This window comes from Macaca fascicularis, chromosome 17 (genome assembly GCF_037993035.2).
Source record: "Macaca fascicularis isolate 582-1 chromosome 17, T2T-MFA8v1.1".
Taxonomy (NCBI): Eukaryota; Metazoa; Chordata; class Mammalia; order Primates; family Cercopithecidae; genus Macaca; species Macaca fascicularis.
The window spans coordinates 4,348,901-4,365,624 of NC_088391.1; the positions used below are offsets into that span (position 1 = coordinate 4,348,901).

At 45.2% G+C, this 16,724-nt stretch overlaps 1 protein-coding gene across 3 annotated transcripts in view; it reads right to left on the reverse strand.

The window, feature by feature from the left end:
* MIPEP (mitochondrial intermediate peptidase) overlaps window positions 1-16,724 on the reverse strand; it is a 212,397-nt gene that overhangs the window by 86,454 nt on the left and 109,219 nt on the right. For all 3 annotated transcript variants that reach the window (XR_006693586.3, XR_010582505.1, XM_005585479.4), the window contains exons 17-18: window positions 5,235-5,356; window positions 1,557-1,630 (exon numbers count right to left, since the gene is read on the reverse strand). Coding sequence is in view for 1 of the 3 variants with exons in the window: in XM_005585479.4 (XP_005585536.3) it covers window positions 1,557-1,630; window positions 5,235-5,356 (196 nt within the window). In the remaining 2 variants the exon portion in view is untranslated. The remainder of the gene's footprint in view (window positions 1-1,556; window positions 1,631-5,234; window positions 5,357-16,724) is intronic.

The window sequence follows — 16,724 nt, forward strand, 5'->3', positions numbered from 1 at the left end:
CTTGGTCTGCTGCCTGAGGTCCCGGTTCAATCCCTGGCACTTCCACACACTGCCTTGTGACATAAGCAGAGGGCCTGACCTGTTTATTGTCTATAAAATGGGGATCGTAACTCCTGTCTCACAGGGTTACTAAGAAGAGTCAGTCAACAGATACATGGAAATCCCTAACACCGTCCCCAGAGGTGGCAAAATTCAATAAGGGCCAATAAGGACTAGCTGCAAATGACGGCTGCATCAGCATGCACACTTGTTCACTCTTCACAAAGCTGAGGGAAGGAACACAATCTCCAGAAATGCAGGATGCTTGTCAGGCATCTTTCACTACTTCACCTCTGGCACACAGAGTCATGTCCCGCACATAATTAGCGCTTCACAAATGTTTGCTGAATACATGAATGGCTGAAGGCAAGAATCTGGAATTCTACTAAAAAGGACTATAGGCATTAGATTCAACAGTCTTAGGCAAGGAGACATTTAAGTCACACTGCTACCCAGACCCACTCAATTACTACAATGACAACAACACTTCTCTGATATTGAAAGTTATTTCCTATATGCACTTTTTCAGATAGCCAGAAAACTTTTCAGAGAGTCAAGCTCAGCTGCAAATATAACCATCAATATACTGCAATTATCTAGTAACATTCATATCTTCCTATATTTGTAAGAATGTTTCAATGTTCTTATATTTATATATGAAAAATCAGGATGATCACTTCCATTTACAATTAAATTTTCAGTAAAAATACTCAAAAAAAATTACTGAGAAAATTACATAGAAAAAAAGAATTGTGGTACCTTAAAGAGAATATTTAATTAAGTTATAATTTTTCAAAAGGTAAAAAAAAAAAAAAAAAAAAAAAGCTAACCTGATGCCTTGGAATTTCTTAGCTAAACTTTCAGAAAAAGAAATAAAGGAATAAAAAATAAATGAGTTCTTCAGGCTAAAAAAAATATGCTGTGACCTATTAAAATCTAAAGGAAAATTTTCTAAGAGTATATGACAAATAAAAAATTTTTCTGTTAGAGTCTAAGTAACATTTTGAAAGCTAAAACCTGAATTTTTATCCTGGTACTTGAATAAATCATGGTAACTAAAAATTAATTTACTTAGGATACAGTGAGACAGATGCTTAGAACACAATGCACAGCTAAGATATTTCTTTTCCTTTTCTTTTTTTTTGAGACGGAGTTCTGCTCTTGTTGCCCAGGCTGGAGTGCAATGGCACGATCTCGGCTCACTGCAACCTCTGCCTCCTGGGTTCAAGTGATTCTCCTGTCTCAGCCTCCGGAGTAGCTGGGATTACAGGCGTCTGTCACCACACCCAGCTATTTTTTGTATTTTTGGCAGAGACAGGGTTTCACCATGTTGGCCAGGCTGGTCTCAAACTCCTGACCTCAGGTGATCCACCCTTCTTGGGGCCTCCCAAAGTGCTGGGATTACAGGCATGAACCACCACACCTGGCCTAAAACATTTTCTTTAAATGAAAAAAACATATGGAGAAAACATAAAACAGCTTTCACTATAGATGGTGCCATTTTGGTTTTGTTTTACCTTCAACCATGAGCATGGGCTCCCTGCCTCCACCGTGGGCCAGCATCTCCTTGCGATAGCGCTCCCCAGCGGCCCTGGGGAAGAGAGGAACTGTTAAGACACCTGCTTGCGCAGCCTCCATTCACACTGGTTTTCACTCACAAGACAAGTCCTGACTCACACTGACATCATATTCATAAAAGCTGCCACCATGTGACAATTCGGCCATTATTTTCTTGCTTCTAAAAATCAAATTCTGGCTTTTAAATTGTTCTAAAATAAATCAGGTGTGATATATTCCCTGTAAGAGGATAACTATACTTTTGGCTCTCTGCTTTGTTAACAAGAGACCTCACTTTATAAAAATAATTACTTTATGTATTAATCAATAGCTGTCCCCAGCCTTTTTGGCACCAGGGACTGGTTTTGTGAAAGACAGTTTTTCCACAGACCAGGGTTGATGGGGGAGGGATGGTTTCAGGATGATTTAAGAACATTCCATTTATGGTGTGCTTTATTACCACATTATACATTGGAATATATAGTGGAATAAGTATACAGCTCACCATAATGTAGAATCAGTGGGAGCCCTGAGCTTGTTTTTCTACAACTAGATGGTACCATCCAGGGTTGATGGGAGACAGTGACAGATCATCAGGCCTTAGATTCTCATAGGGAGTGCCCATCCCAGATCCTTGTGAGGGAATCATAAGGATCACATGTGCAGTTCACAGTAGGGTTCCTGCACCTATGAGAATCTAACGCTGCCACTGATCCAACAGGAGATGGCGCTCAGGCGGCAGAGTGATGGGGAACGGCTGCAAATACAGATGATGCTTCACTCGCTCACCCACCCACCACACCTCCTGCTGTGTGGCCCAGTTCCCAGGGCCAGTCTGTGGCCTGGGGATTGGGGACTCCTGTTATAGAATAAGTAAAATATTATATTTTATTCTCTATAAAAATAGTTTTAGGATTATTTTAAATGAGGCTTGAAATTATACCATTAAGAAATAATTTGTGATGGCACCTAATAAAGAAGAGAAAAAGAACATTCTAAAATAAGAGTGAAGGAAGAGAAGCCGGCAGAAAAGGTTAATTACACCAGAAGACCTTGATTGAGGATAACAATTAACAGACCAGCAAGCTCCATTGGAGTGTGCTGGTGGTAAAGGCACAGTGGGGGCTGCCCTGTTCCCGTCTTCTGGTACTCTGTGTCACCTGGATATGCCCACCTGACAGCCTTCCACAAGGAACACTGTTTATGACAACATGTGAAGGTAGGTTTGGAATAATTTTTGTAGACATAAATCCTCCAAACTAATGGGACCTGGAAACAAGTTATTTAGTACTACTCTTTTGTATTTTATGAAAAATGCAATTTCTTTAACATACATGATGACACACTATGATGAGGCAGGTGAAATAAATTTTGATATTGTTTCCATTTGAGAAGCTCTGGAGCCTCTTTACCTCTGGGTCATTTTGTGAACATGATCTTTAATCAGACTTTTTGATAGCATTACAGTATCAAAAACATGCTGACATCAAACACTAGCCCTGGGCACATCCTGAAGTGAGTGCTAAACAAAGTAGGAAGCCTGGACTGAGGTGGAGCCTCCCCTCAGGGCAGGGGTGGCTGAGGGGCCCTGCCTGACTCCTGGCCTGGGGTGCTCCGAGGCCCTTCTCAGCCATGGGATATAGTGCACTGACCCTAAATCCAATCCCTCCCCACAGACCTCCAGCTCCTGGCTTGCCTCAGCTCTGCAATGCCTGGCTTGCTGATGTAGGCTCCAGCCTGGTTATTTTTCAGGAGTGAGATCAAAAAGAAGACTTTGATAGAGATTAGAAATTTTCTAGTCCAGTGAGCATTTTTACTAGCTTACTTTAATATGCCCATAAAAGTATGGCAACTCCATGTCTAGGCAAGAATGTACACATAAACAAGATATAAATATTTAGAAACGTATATATTTTATAGTATGTGCTTTTCTAGTAAAGTGTACTTCAAACAAGATGATATTTTGCCTATTTTACAGAAATCTACAGTAAAACGTTATAATCCCTGAAACTGATTTACTGATGTCAAGTTTGGCTAAAGATCCTTTAAAAATAAAATCTGAAAAGCAGACCAAATGTCTACAGTCTGCAAAGGGCAGAAGACAAAATACATGTGAGTACCAAGCTTCAAAATATTTAAAAATTCTATGACATCACATTCAGGCTCAAATAATTTGAAACGAATGTGATTATTAACTGCTGAGAAAAATCCAAGTCTATGTCAAATTGTATGAAAGACAGACGGTGAGGCAGAGGTGGGAGGGAGAAGAAACCAGGAATGAGAAGACCTAGATTACAGCCTTAGTCCAGTTTTTAATGGTGAAGTCTGAACAAACTGTTTTCTCTGAGCCTCAGTTTTCTCTTATAGAAACTGCTGGTTTCTGCCAAGACTGCTGTGAATACTACGGGAAAACTCTAGGACACTCTAAAAACCAAGATAAAGCTGTAAAAATAACACTCATCAGCCAAAGCTCCCTGAAAAGAATTTGGAGATGTAGTTATTTGTGTGGTGAGAAGATAAATGCTGTAAACAACTCTGACACCAGATTATAATTACTGGTTTTCTTTCAAAGAAAGCGCCTTCTAAGGAATCACAGGACCCAAACTTGACAACCTCTTGGTTCCTATTGTTATAGGAAGTCCTGTTAGGAGGATCAGGAGGCCAAATCAGGGAGCAAAGAGGAGATCTCCTACATCTCTCCAGCCAGCATGGGATCCCCCGCATCTCCCCAGACGGCAGGGGATCCCTCGCACCCTTCACCCAGCACAGGACCCCACACACCTCTCCAGACAGCACGGGATCCCCTATACCCCTCCAGAGAGCACGGGATCCCCCACATCCCCCCAGACAGCATGGGATCCCTCACACCCTCCCCAGACAGCGCGGGATCCCCCACATCCCCCCAGACAGCACGGTATCCCCCACACCCCCTAGACAGCACGGGATCCCTCACACCCTCCCCAGACAGCACGGGATCCCCCACATCCCCCCAGACAGCATGGGATCCCCCACACCCCCCAGACAGCACGGGATCCCCCACACCCCCCAGACAGCACGGGATCCCCTGAATCCCCCAGCCACAACACAGAATCCCTCGCACCCTCCAGGAAGCAAGGCATCTCCTGTACCTCTCCACCCGATGCAAGTGTAACCACTACCTGGCCTTTAGGAAGAGACTGGGAAAGCAGGACTACTGATCCTAGGCACCCCTACTTCCTCCCTACATGCCCCTAGCCTCTCCAGTGCCTTGTTCTCCCTCCATTCTGTGGAAAGGGGTGGGCGTCCTGTATCACGTGGTGAGGTCAGAAAAGCCAAGAAACCCCACAGGAGCGGCATGGGCTGCTCCACATAGCACAGGAGCCCTCACACAAGGGTTCCCTCAGGCACCACAGGGCCACCTCCACACAGTGGCTGCAGGGCAGGGGGATGTCCAGGGTCACCATCAGCTGCAGGAAGCAGGAGCAAGCTTGGGTGAGAAGGGCCAAGCCGGATGAGGCTGTTTGCGGAGCCTGCCACTTCCTGCCGGGCTTGGCTGTGTTCTGTGGGCTGCGGTTCTCCAAGCCCAGCTTCAGATGTAATGGAGTGGGGAATGACTGTGGTCCGAAGCGGGCACATTTTAGAACTTACCCCCTTCTTACCTGTTGAAAGGATCCTGCAGAAAGCACTCCTTCCACACCATGGAGGCGACCGCTCTGGACATGAGGTAAGAGTAGTATTTAGCGCCATACCCCACGAGGTGGCTGAATCGCAGCTGCCAGGCCTGCCAAGAACAGAGACACAGCATGGGACACAAGTCAGTTTCCACTTGGAGAGTATCACATGTGAGAACACAGTGGAGACACAGAGAGACCCGTCAATGTTTTCATCTGCATTTTACCCTAGAAGGCTATGTCACCTATGATATCACTATTTTCACATTTTATATACTGTTATGGGCTGAAGTGTGTCTCCTCAAAATTCACATGTTGAAACCCAAAGCCATACCTCAGAATGTGACTCATTAGGAGGCAGGGCCTCCAAAGAAGTGATTAAGTAAAAGTGAAGCTCTTAGACTGGGCCCTCGCCCAATCTCACTGGTGTCTTGGAAGAGGAGGAAAGCTGGATGCCAGGGTGTGGGCACCGAGGAAAGGTTGTCTCCAGGCCAATGGGGCCTTGGGAGAAGCCAGACCTGCTGACACCTTGGTCTGGACTTCCAGCCTCCAGAACAGTGGGAAGTAAATTTCTACTGTTTAAGCCACATAGGCTCTGGTATTTTGTGAAGGCAGCCCTAGCACACTAAGACATACACAAAGAAAATTTTGTATCACATAAATATAATCATAGATAGGTGTATATGTTTTGCTCCAAATATATGGTTAATCTTCTTCATTAAGTGAGTTTAATTACACTGATTATAATACATTGTATTTCACATGACTATCTAGAAAAATAGTAAAGTCAGGAGTTTACTTATTTTTAATAATTTAGGTAGTTCAGAGAGTTGTACTCTGCAATGATTCTCTGTTGCATGAACTGCTTTTCATGAACTCGTTTTTGTAACATAAAAACCTTCCATGTTTTTACCATAATTACATTTTACGACGAAACAAAAAGTCACAGAGGAGAAGAAAAATGGGACAGAATTTAAAAATCATAACTAGATAAAGAGGGGTAGTCTGGAAATGCATTCTTTTTTGTTTTTAGAAGAGACAAACGCTAAGAACCAAAGATAACCACCAGCAACTTGCCTCCCAGTGAACAAACTGTCTGTGGTCCCTCCTCTGAGCTCCTTCCACTTATTTTCTAATCATAAGACAGGAGAAGCAGACACCTAATTGTTTTCTACAAGTTCATCGCTCTGGGATTCAGTTCTGTGACAGAAACGTAGAGAACACAGCCTAGAGACGGTGGCAGGAGTGCCAGTGGTGGAGCCGGGTGGACGTGCACATCTGTTCTGACCTGCTCGGAATGCCTGGTCATCAACACTGGAGGAGGGGATTTGGGGTCTGGCACACACAGAGAGAGCATCCATTCTACCTAAGGACAATGATGTAGTTATGATAGGAAAGGCCACATGGATTTTCATGGAAGGACACTGTTCCACTGGAAACTTCTTTTCCTAGGAATACTGCTCTTTCTCTGTTACTAAAGTGGAACACATCTCCATTCCGACCCATCTGCAAGGGCAGGGCTACGCAAGCACAGCACATGAGCTTGCAATGGCGCGTCTGCTGCAACGTCACCCCAGCCAAAGCTGGGACTACGAAAACTGCCCTCAAAGGCTACACTTAGGACTTTAACATTTTTACTTTTCTGAAACAAATCTGACATGGCAATCATTCACTTTCTTCTGTCTTTATCTGACATAAACATTTCTTTTAAAAAATAGAAGCTTGGGCCGGGCACAGTGGCTCATGCCTGTAATCCCAGCACATCAGGAGGCTGAGGCAGCTGGGTCACTTGAGGCCAAGAATTCGAGACCAGACTGGCTAACATGGTGAAACCCTGTCTCTACTAAAAATACAAAAATTAGCCAGGCATGGCAGCACATGTCTGTAATCTCAGCTACTGCGGAGGTTGAAGCAGGCGAATTGCTTGAACCCAGGAGGTGGAGGTTGTAGTGAGCCAAGATCGCATCACTACACTCCAGCCTGGGTGACAGAGCAAGCATCTGTTTCAAAAAAATAATAATTAAAAAATAAATAAACAAACAACTTTTTTAAAAAGCTTAACTTTTTTTAACCATGATAACAACACTCTAACGAATCGGTTAACTCCCCAGAAAATGAAGAATAAATAAAATATAATCCTTGTTACAACTCTATAAACTAGGCAAGTGAATTCTAGTTAACATATCGAGCAAGAAACATTTTTTAAAATATGGTTACTTCATCACAGGAACGTGGCAGCATACTCCCTGTATTCACTACACAGTGGCTTAAAAGACGCATGGCAATGCTAGTGACTCCCCGGTTGTGTCCAATTCTCCAAGACAGCTAGTGTGCCTGGGCTCAGCAAGGGCTCTGTCCTGAGGAAGGTGTGCAGGAGCACTGCACGCAGATGCGGACATGGGGCCAGCACCTCCGAGGCACCGTGCACCTCCCTCCACATCCGCTCTCCTCTTTCTGTAAGAAGACACGACTGGAAGTCAGGTGGGCGCCTTATGAGTGGTGTCCTGAAGGAATGATCCACGCCCCTTCCTTCTTGGGGATGCAGCCAGTCAGAAGTGTGGGTCTGTAACGGGGACGGCCACCTCCTGCGCTGGGCTGGGGCACTTGCACAGCTATTGTTTTGGGTCTCTCTCACAGCAGCTAGACCTATATCCTACCTCACAAGATACCCCAACTCCAGGCCCAAGTGCCACCCCCACAGAGTACCATGAAAACACAACCAACAGTGGGGCTGAGGCTGCTGGAGGTGCAACAGATGCATGCCCTTGGTGGAGCTGTGCCCTGGTGGGAGGAGCTGGACACTCAAAATGTGGCCTGCACAGTCTTTTGCCAGCAAGGTCCCTCCAGCATAGTGAAGGGCAGAGAAAGGAAGACATGGAATTTTCATCCTGTTAAGACGCAAGTGGTATTTAAACAAAAGCAAAGAGCCTAGGACCATCTATGAATTAAATTCCAGTGTAACAAACTTTGAATAACTACATTTTTACTCAAAAGGCTTTCAGAATTCATTTACAACAGATACACAGTTCCATGTACTCTGTCTTATTTAAAAGGGGTATTTGTCAGTTTTTCTGTTATGCTGGAATCCTAATCTACTAAGTGATGAGAACTCATGGACCACTGGTAGCCTTTCTCGTATGAAGCAGTTTGGATGCAAGGATATCTTCTGTAATGGATAACAGCCTGCTGTTTTAATCTGACACTGCACCAAGATACGAGCACTTGTACGACTGATGATAAGCGTCTCTCAGGCTGGACGCCCCGGAATTTGTAGCATACAGTTAAGGGGCTTTGTCTTTGAAACATTTTCTTCACGGTGATTTGCCAGAACGAGTTTAGCAGCCTTTGCAGTACAGAGCAGAGTTTAATTCTGTTTAGATTCCAGCTGAATACGGCTTTGTTTTACTTTGAAAGCAGGCCCACTTCAATAGTGGCATTTGATCTGAGCTAAGAAATGTCTTAAGTTCCCTGGTTTCATCAGCTCGTAACTGAGTTCCCACATCCCACATAAACAGAGTTATAAAAATAAGACCTTTCAGAACGGTAGAAAGAGACACCAGGATTTGTGCGCGCACCATTTCCTGGACAGTCAGGGTCCGCCTTATCCTGACCCCCTGCCTGAATGCGGGTCTTCTGGTACACACATGCCCCGCTGTGTCTTGCTCTTTAATTACAGGTTTGGGTTCACGACTACACCGCAAGACATGCTAAATAAATTACCTCCACCTGACACCTTTCATCATAGGTTTCCAAGTCTATGGCTGACTAAGACCTACAATTCTACTGTTGTTTGAACACAATTGCTGAATTCCTGCTAATTCAACCTAATATTAAGTCCTTATTACCGTTTCACTCATTCATCTGGAATAATAAAATATAGCATTTCATCTTAAGCTCTGGAATTATATCCTCTTCCTTTTAAATTGAAGTCTTCTTCTTCCTAAGGGATGGATAAAAGCTTTCACACTTCCTTCGATGTTTAACATGTAGATCTGATTTCAAAAGCAAACCATGAAACATCTTTGTAGTTATCCTTTTATTATGGTGAGAGACATAGATTTTCAAATCCCATTGCTATCCCAAGGCATGCCTATTTAAACTTTCCTTGAGTTAGATAATCTCAGCGTCCCATACGAAAGACAAAACTTGGAGCCAGCAAAGCAGCCTGTCGAGAAACCCATGGATATGGTCACTTGCTTTAGAACTCCAGAGAATGGAAGACTCTTTGATCATTTTTACTTGCCTATAGCCCTTCTCTAATGCCACGATTTTCCAGGACCAGAAATGGAAAGGTAGCAATGGGCCACTTTATTTTCAGTTTCAAACACAGAAGAGGGGCTAGTGCAGAGCAAGCACTCATTAACTGTGTGCTAGATACGGAATAACGGAACTAACCATTTCTCGTAATTATACTCTTCTTAAATTTTTTTAGAGACAAGGTTTCACCCTGTGACTCAGGCTGGAGCGCAGTGGCATGAGCATGTCTCACTGTAACCTGGAGCTCCTGGGCTCAAGCAGCCTCCCACCTCAGCCTCCTGAGCAGCTGGGACCACAGGTATGCACCACCATGCTTGGCTAATTTTTAAAATTTTTTTGTAGAGATGAGGGTTGTTTCCCAGCCTAGTTTTGAACTCTTGGCCTCTAGTGATCTGCTTACCTTGGCCTCGTAAAGTGCTGGGATTACAGGTGTCAGCCACTGTGCTCAGCCAACTATACTCTTAAATAGTATACCATTTCTTCATGTCCAGCTATACATGTAGAGATGCATTTAGCTAAAATTTATTTTAAAATGATTTTATCACTGGAACATTATACAGCTGACTCTTGAACAACACAAGTGGATCCACTTATACGTGGATTTCTTTCAATGAATACAGTTGAACACATATTGGCAGACTCTGCATCCACACCCAAACACCGGTGGGAAATACAGTGGGGATGTGAAACCTGCATCTATGGAGGGCCGAATGTTCCTATCTGCAGGTTCCACAGGGCCAATCACAGGACTTGAACATGCTCAGATTTTGGTATCCATGGTCAGGGGGTGGATCCTAGAACCAATTCCCACAGATACTGAGGGACGCTCTACAGTAGTCCTCCCAACTCAAGTGAAATGGTCATAGCAGTTTTCCTATCCACAGTTCCAGTTACCTGTGGTCAACTCCAGTCCAAAAATAGGCAGGTGTACTATAATTACATATTGTGAGAGAGGGAGACACCACATTCATAAAACTTTTATTACAGTATATAAGTTGTCCTACCTTATTGCTGTTAATCTCTTACTGTGCCTAATTTATAAACGTCACTTTATCATAGGTATGTATGTATAGTATATATAGAGTTCAGTACTATCTGTAGCTTCAGGCATCCACCTGGGGTCTTGAAATATATCCCTTGAGAATAAGGGGGGGACCCTATAAGCCACGAGTATAGAAATGCAGCCTATCACTTTGACGTGTGTTGTAAACTTCCTAAGGGCATGGCCGACATACTGTGCCCACGTCTGGACTTACTGCAGCACTGGAAGCACAGTGGGAACTCAATAGCAATCTGGTGAATGAATGGATGGACAGATGGACACCATGGGATTCTTTCACAATGACACTCAATGTTACCGACAACTGGACACCTGACTGAGATGCAGAGCCCAGGAATAATAATTCTGGTTTATAAGATTGGTGTATTGGGTTGTACTACAAGTGCAATTTCATATAAGTAATTTATTTTTGACTAGGGAAGTGAGTGGTATTAGGTTAAGAATGGTAGCAAAATATATTAAATACACTGACTGTATACCAATGATGACGTGACGCTGTCCGAGAGAGGACATTTCAAGGCCACCACACAACCACCATCCAAAAAGGCCTCTGACACGGAATAATCCTATTCAGTCCTTCAGAGGCCTCTGACATGGAATAATCCTATTCAGTATTTCAGAAGCATTTTTCTTCGCTGGATCCTTTTGAGCATTCTACCATATCTATTTTGCAGATAAGAAGACACTATGGTGTTAAAAACAAATTTGGATCTTAGGCTATAAATGGTTTTTAAAAACCGTTCTTTAACTACATTATTTGCTAGATGATGTGAGATTTCTCAGGCTGATTTTGGGACCACATCTCCAGGTCTGGACCATGTAGAGAGTCTGAGCAGGGCTTCCTAGAGTATGCTTTCTATCTCCTTCAAGCCTTAGAGACTCTAAAGAAACAATGGGCTAGTAATACTGCACGAGCTCATGTAATCTTGTCGTTCACACTTCCACCTGTTGTCATCAGGTAACAAGGCGGGAACAAGCAAGTTCCTGAGCTTGTCTTCATAGAAAGACCATTCTGAGTTCTCACATTCTCTGTGTACAATATCACTGGTCTGCTAAATAAGATACATTAAACACTCCAGAAGTGTTTAATGATTTAACCACAAAGTAGAGCAAAGAACATATTCTCCTATTGGCCTCTCACACACGTCCATGCTCGCTCTCTCTCTCACTCACTCTCTCTCTCTCTTTCAATGTGTGTGCATGTTCCATGCATCACTGGGGACCAGTGCTTCTAAACGATAAAAAGTACCTACTGACAGTTTACCAAAACCCACGGAACAACAATGCCCAACAGACAGGTGTTCTCGATTTGGAATAGAAAGTGTTGTTAAGTGAAACAGTTACTGTGGTGGACACACTCTCACAAGGCCCCCATGACCTGTCCTCCTGATGGTCACATCTTTTTGGAATCTCCTCCCTTAAATATAGACAGAAGCTGCTCCTTGCTCCCAACCAACCAAATATGGCAGTGGTTTTGGTTGTCACTCCCATGAATACATCATGTTATCCAAGATGTCTCCATCTCGCTAGCAAGCTCGCTCTAGAAACACTCCTTGGTAGCTAGAGGAAGAAGGTGACCCTGTCGGGAAAGCCCACGGTCAGAGGTCTGGGGGAGGACCCCGGAAGCTGGGGGGCCCTCTGGGACCTGTGGGTAGCCTATAGCCAGCTGGTAAGAAGCCTGTCCTCAGTGCTATAACCGTAGGAAATGAATTATGCCAGTAACCTGGGGGATGCAGCCAAGCCGCCAGATGAGACTGCAGCCCTGCCAACACCTTGCCTGCAGCCTTGCGTGACCCCCAGGCATAGGAACAGCTATACTGTGTTGACTCCTGATCCAAAGCAACCGTGAGATAGGCACTGTTTTAAGCCACTACATTAGTAGAAATTTGTTATACAGCAACTGAAAACTAATAACCAATATCTATTTCTTAAAATGAGAGTTATGTTAAAATCCTATTTTGAGAATAAACTCCTGAAAATATGGAAGGTGTATAAAGATATACCTTGTGTCTTTGTCGAAGTCTCACGCTGTCACCCAGGCTGGAGTGCAGTGGCGCGATCTTGGCTCACTGCAACCCCCACCTCCCAGGTTCAAGCGATTCTCCTGCCTCAGCCTCCCAGGTAGCTGGGACTACAGGCACATGCCACCGTGCCCAGCTAATTTTTTGTATTTTTAGTAGAGACGGGGTTTCACTATGTTGCCCAGGCTAGTCTTGAACTCCTGACCTCGTGATCCGCCTGCATCGGCTTCCCAAAGTGCTGGGATTACAGGCGTGGCCACCACGCCTTTGTAAATATTTCTTTTTGTAAATATTACCCTTTGTAAATATTTCTTAATTTTTTTGTAAATATTTTAACAGCTTATATTTTATAAATAGACTTGAAAAGAATGATTTGCCAAGGCTAATGGCAGGGAGTAGTAAGTGTCCCTTCCTTCATTTTCCCCTTTTTTCCTTTTAGAAACAGAATCACACCCTTTTCCTGCTAAGTGTGAACAGGGCTCTCGACTGCTCTGGCAGTGACTGCGTCTCCCAGACACCCCGAGGCATGCGGCTGTGTGACTACATTCTTGAAAACGGCTGTGAGTAAAGGTGATGTGTGCAGCTGGGTTCTGCAAAAGGAAGCTACTCGCCCTCCTTGTCCTCTTTCCCCTTTCCTGCTAGCTTTGAAAAGGTGAAGACTGGAATCACCACCTTGGACTCAAAGGTGGACACCACATGTTGATGAAGCGACCAGCTCACTGGTTCTATCTGCTGGCTTGATAGGCAAGGGGAGGCCAAGTTTACACCCGGCTCGATTTCAATCACTGACACCAAAACTGACGTCTATGCCAGGTTCATGTGTGTATGTATGACACCTGTAATTTTTAACTTTGTTTCTACCGTGTCTGCTAAAATACATATCAAAACACACCACAGAGCTATTTTTACAGCTGAAAAGAAAGTTCTTACAAAAGCTATGATAAGTAAATGCTATAGTTTAAAATGTTGACCAGGCGCAGTGGCTCATGTCTGTAATCCCAGAACTCTGGGAGGCCAAGGAGGACAGATTGCTTGAGCCCAGGAATTTGAAACCAGCATGGGCAACATGGTGATAACCCATCTCTACCAAAAACACAAAAACAAAACAAAAACAACCCAAACATCAGCTAGGCGTGGTAGCCCACCTATAGTCCCAGCTACTCGGGAGGCTGACGTAAGAAGGATCACCTGAGCCTGGGAGCAGAGGCTGCAGTGAGCTGAGATCGCACCAATATACTACAGCCTGGGTGACAGAGTGAGACTCTGTCTCAAAAACAAAACAAAACACAAAACAAAACAAAACCCCACACAAAGTAGTATGGCAGGTGTAATGTTAACGACACACAAAATATTAACTAGGAGCACACCTCTTCAGTATGCTAACTTCAACTGTCAATGTAATTTATATGTAACATTAAAAAACCCCTGGAAATACAGGATTGTGTCTATCAAAAGCAAATCTATTAGCAGAGCAGGGATGTAACTGACTCGGATGGAAATACATTTATTAGATGAGACACAGAAAGGTAACATGGATCTAATTAAGACAAATGAAAAACAAAAACCACAGAACAGGAACTAACAAATGCTTGCTCTTTTTCTTCCCGGTCAAAACTCCTTAACATTGCCTTTTCTCTCTCCTCTAACATCTGCTGAGAAAATGGAAGATTGCCCGTCATTCTAAAGGAACCCGTGCTAACACTGGGAAAGTGTCAGAGAAGTAACACAGAAAATAAGGACGTCCACGGTCAGGAGAGTCAGACCAGGACAGCAACACGGCCTCCGCAGGAACAGGTACTGTGTCTGAACCCCGATCAGGCAGCTCTGGGAGTCAATGAAACCCCTGAGGCACACGACAAGAAGGGCTCTGTTTTTGTTTCCATGATAATCATAAGCCCTTAACTAAAGGAGGCGTGTCTGCATAGGATCAGAGAAAAAATCCATGAAAGGAAAAATGGAAAAGGACATGAGTGCCCTTTGTAGACCATGAGAATTTCTCTCCAGGCATAGAGCACAACAAAGAATGATGCAGAAGGGACAGTAACTTCTCAATGGGAAGGAGTCCAAGGGCAGGTGCATCATCCACAGACTGCACACAGGTGTGCAAGGGAGCAGGTGTGTGGGGGGAGGGCTATAACCAGGCTTTGTGGGCAGAGGCTCCATTCCTTTAGGGGCTCATGCCTTTAGAGCCCAAGTCTCCGCCGGCCATGGGGAATCAGGCAGCCTCTACCCTGTTAGGTAAAGCTGCAATACAAAATGGAGAGGGACAAATGGGACAATTTGATGTCACATAGGGCTGCTATGGTCCCTTCCAAAACTCATGTTGAAACTTTATCCCCAAAGTGGCAGTACTGAGACATGGGGCCTTTAGGAGGTGACTGGATCATGAGAGTCCTGCCTTCATAAACGGATTACCATGGGAGTGGGACTGGTGGGTTTATAAGAAGAGGAAGAGAGACCTGAGTAGCCCGTGAGCACACTCAGTACCCTCGCCAGGTGAGGTCCTGTCCCCCCTCGGGACTCTGCAGAGTCCCCACCAGCAGGAAGGCTCTCACCAGACGCAGCTCCTCAACCTTGGATTTCCATGCCTCCATTACTGTAAAAAATAAACTCCTTCTCTATGTAAATCACCCAGTTTCAGGTATTCTGTTATAAGCAACAGAAAATGGGCTAGGACAAGGGCCTACTGACTTCTTTCATTAAACAGGCAAGCGGAACCCTGGAATGGCTTCCTCAGACCCTGTCCTGCTTAGATTTCACTTCCTGTCACTCTCCCGTTGCTCGCTGTGCTCCAGACATGCCGCTGACTTGCTGGTCCAACAGCCTCCGGGTAAGCTCCTGATCCTAGCTCTCCTCTCTGCCTCAGACGCTCTTCCCCCAGGTGGATCCATATGGCTCATTCTCACTTTCCTCAATGTCTTTTCAGATTATGCTTTTTTTTTTTTTTTTTTTTTTTTTTTTTTTGAGACGGAGTCTCGCTCTGTCGCCCAGGCTGGAGTGCAGTGGCCGGATCTCAGCTCACTGCAAGCTCCGCCTCCTGGGTTCACGCCATTCTCCTGCCTCAGCCTCCCGAGTAGCTGGGACTACAGGCGCCCGCCACCTCGCCTGGCTAGTTTTTTGTATTTTTTTTAGTAGAGACGGGGTTTCACCGTGTTAGCCAGGATGGTCTCGATCTCCTGACCTCGTGATCCGCCCGTCTCGGCCTCCCAAAGTGCTGGGATTACAGGCTTGAGCCACTGCGCCTGGCCCAGATTATGCTTCTTTAACAAGACCTTCTCTGATGATTAAAAAAGGGGAGCGGGTCAGGGTGCTGCCTCACTTAGTCCCAATTCCAGGCGCAATTGGAACAACTGGTTTCACGGCGGTTACCTGGCCCCCAGGCAGCTGGGACTCCAGTATGGAAGGCTGTGCAGATGAACTCCCACTCCACGCCCTCTTGCTCAGTCAAGGCCTAACTCCCCTGCCTGCGGCCTCGGCCTCCCCCAGGTGCTCTCTGGTGTGGCTGATCTCCTGCAATCGGGCTGGAGTCCTCACCTTCACAGCCACTCGCCCCCTACCAGAGACCACCACTGCCCCTTCCCCATTAATCTAATCAGCCCGCACCTGGGATTATTTTAGTGGGAAGATTTATTGAAGAGGGAGTAGGACACACGAGTTTATTATTTTCTAATGAGTTTGTATTGTGCCTTTAAAGTCTTCATAGGGAAAACTGGAGAGGCTGTCCTAACTTCACCTCAGCATTGGCCCTGGCAGCAAGGACCTGCCCTGTGTCTTGTGCATGCTCTCCACCCTTTCCTCCGTACCTCTGCATGGCACACAGCCACTAGACACAGACTTGAAATCATCCACCTTTCCACACCTCACTGAACTCACAACTGGCCAGCACTGGACAGAGAGGACCCTGCCCTCGTGGCCGCACAGTCACTGGAGGGGACAGACAGTAAATCCGGGATGACTGGATAGTCACACTGCAGCAAGTGTCATGGGAATGCAGGCTCTGCACTTACAGGCTGCACTGCCAACACCAGATCCCAAAACCACCCTGACTGTGGCCACACCCACCTCCTAGGGCTGCAGCACGGGCTACAGGAGAGAAGGGAAGGGAAAAGTGTGCACCGTGCTGGTCCTCGGGATGGTCCA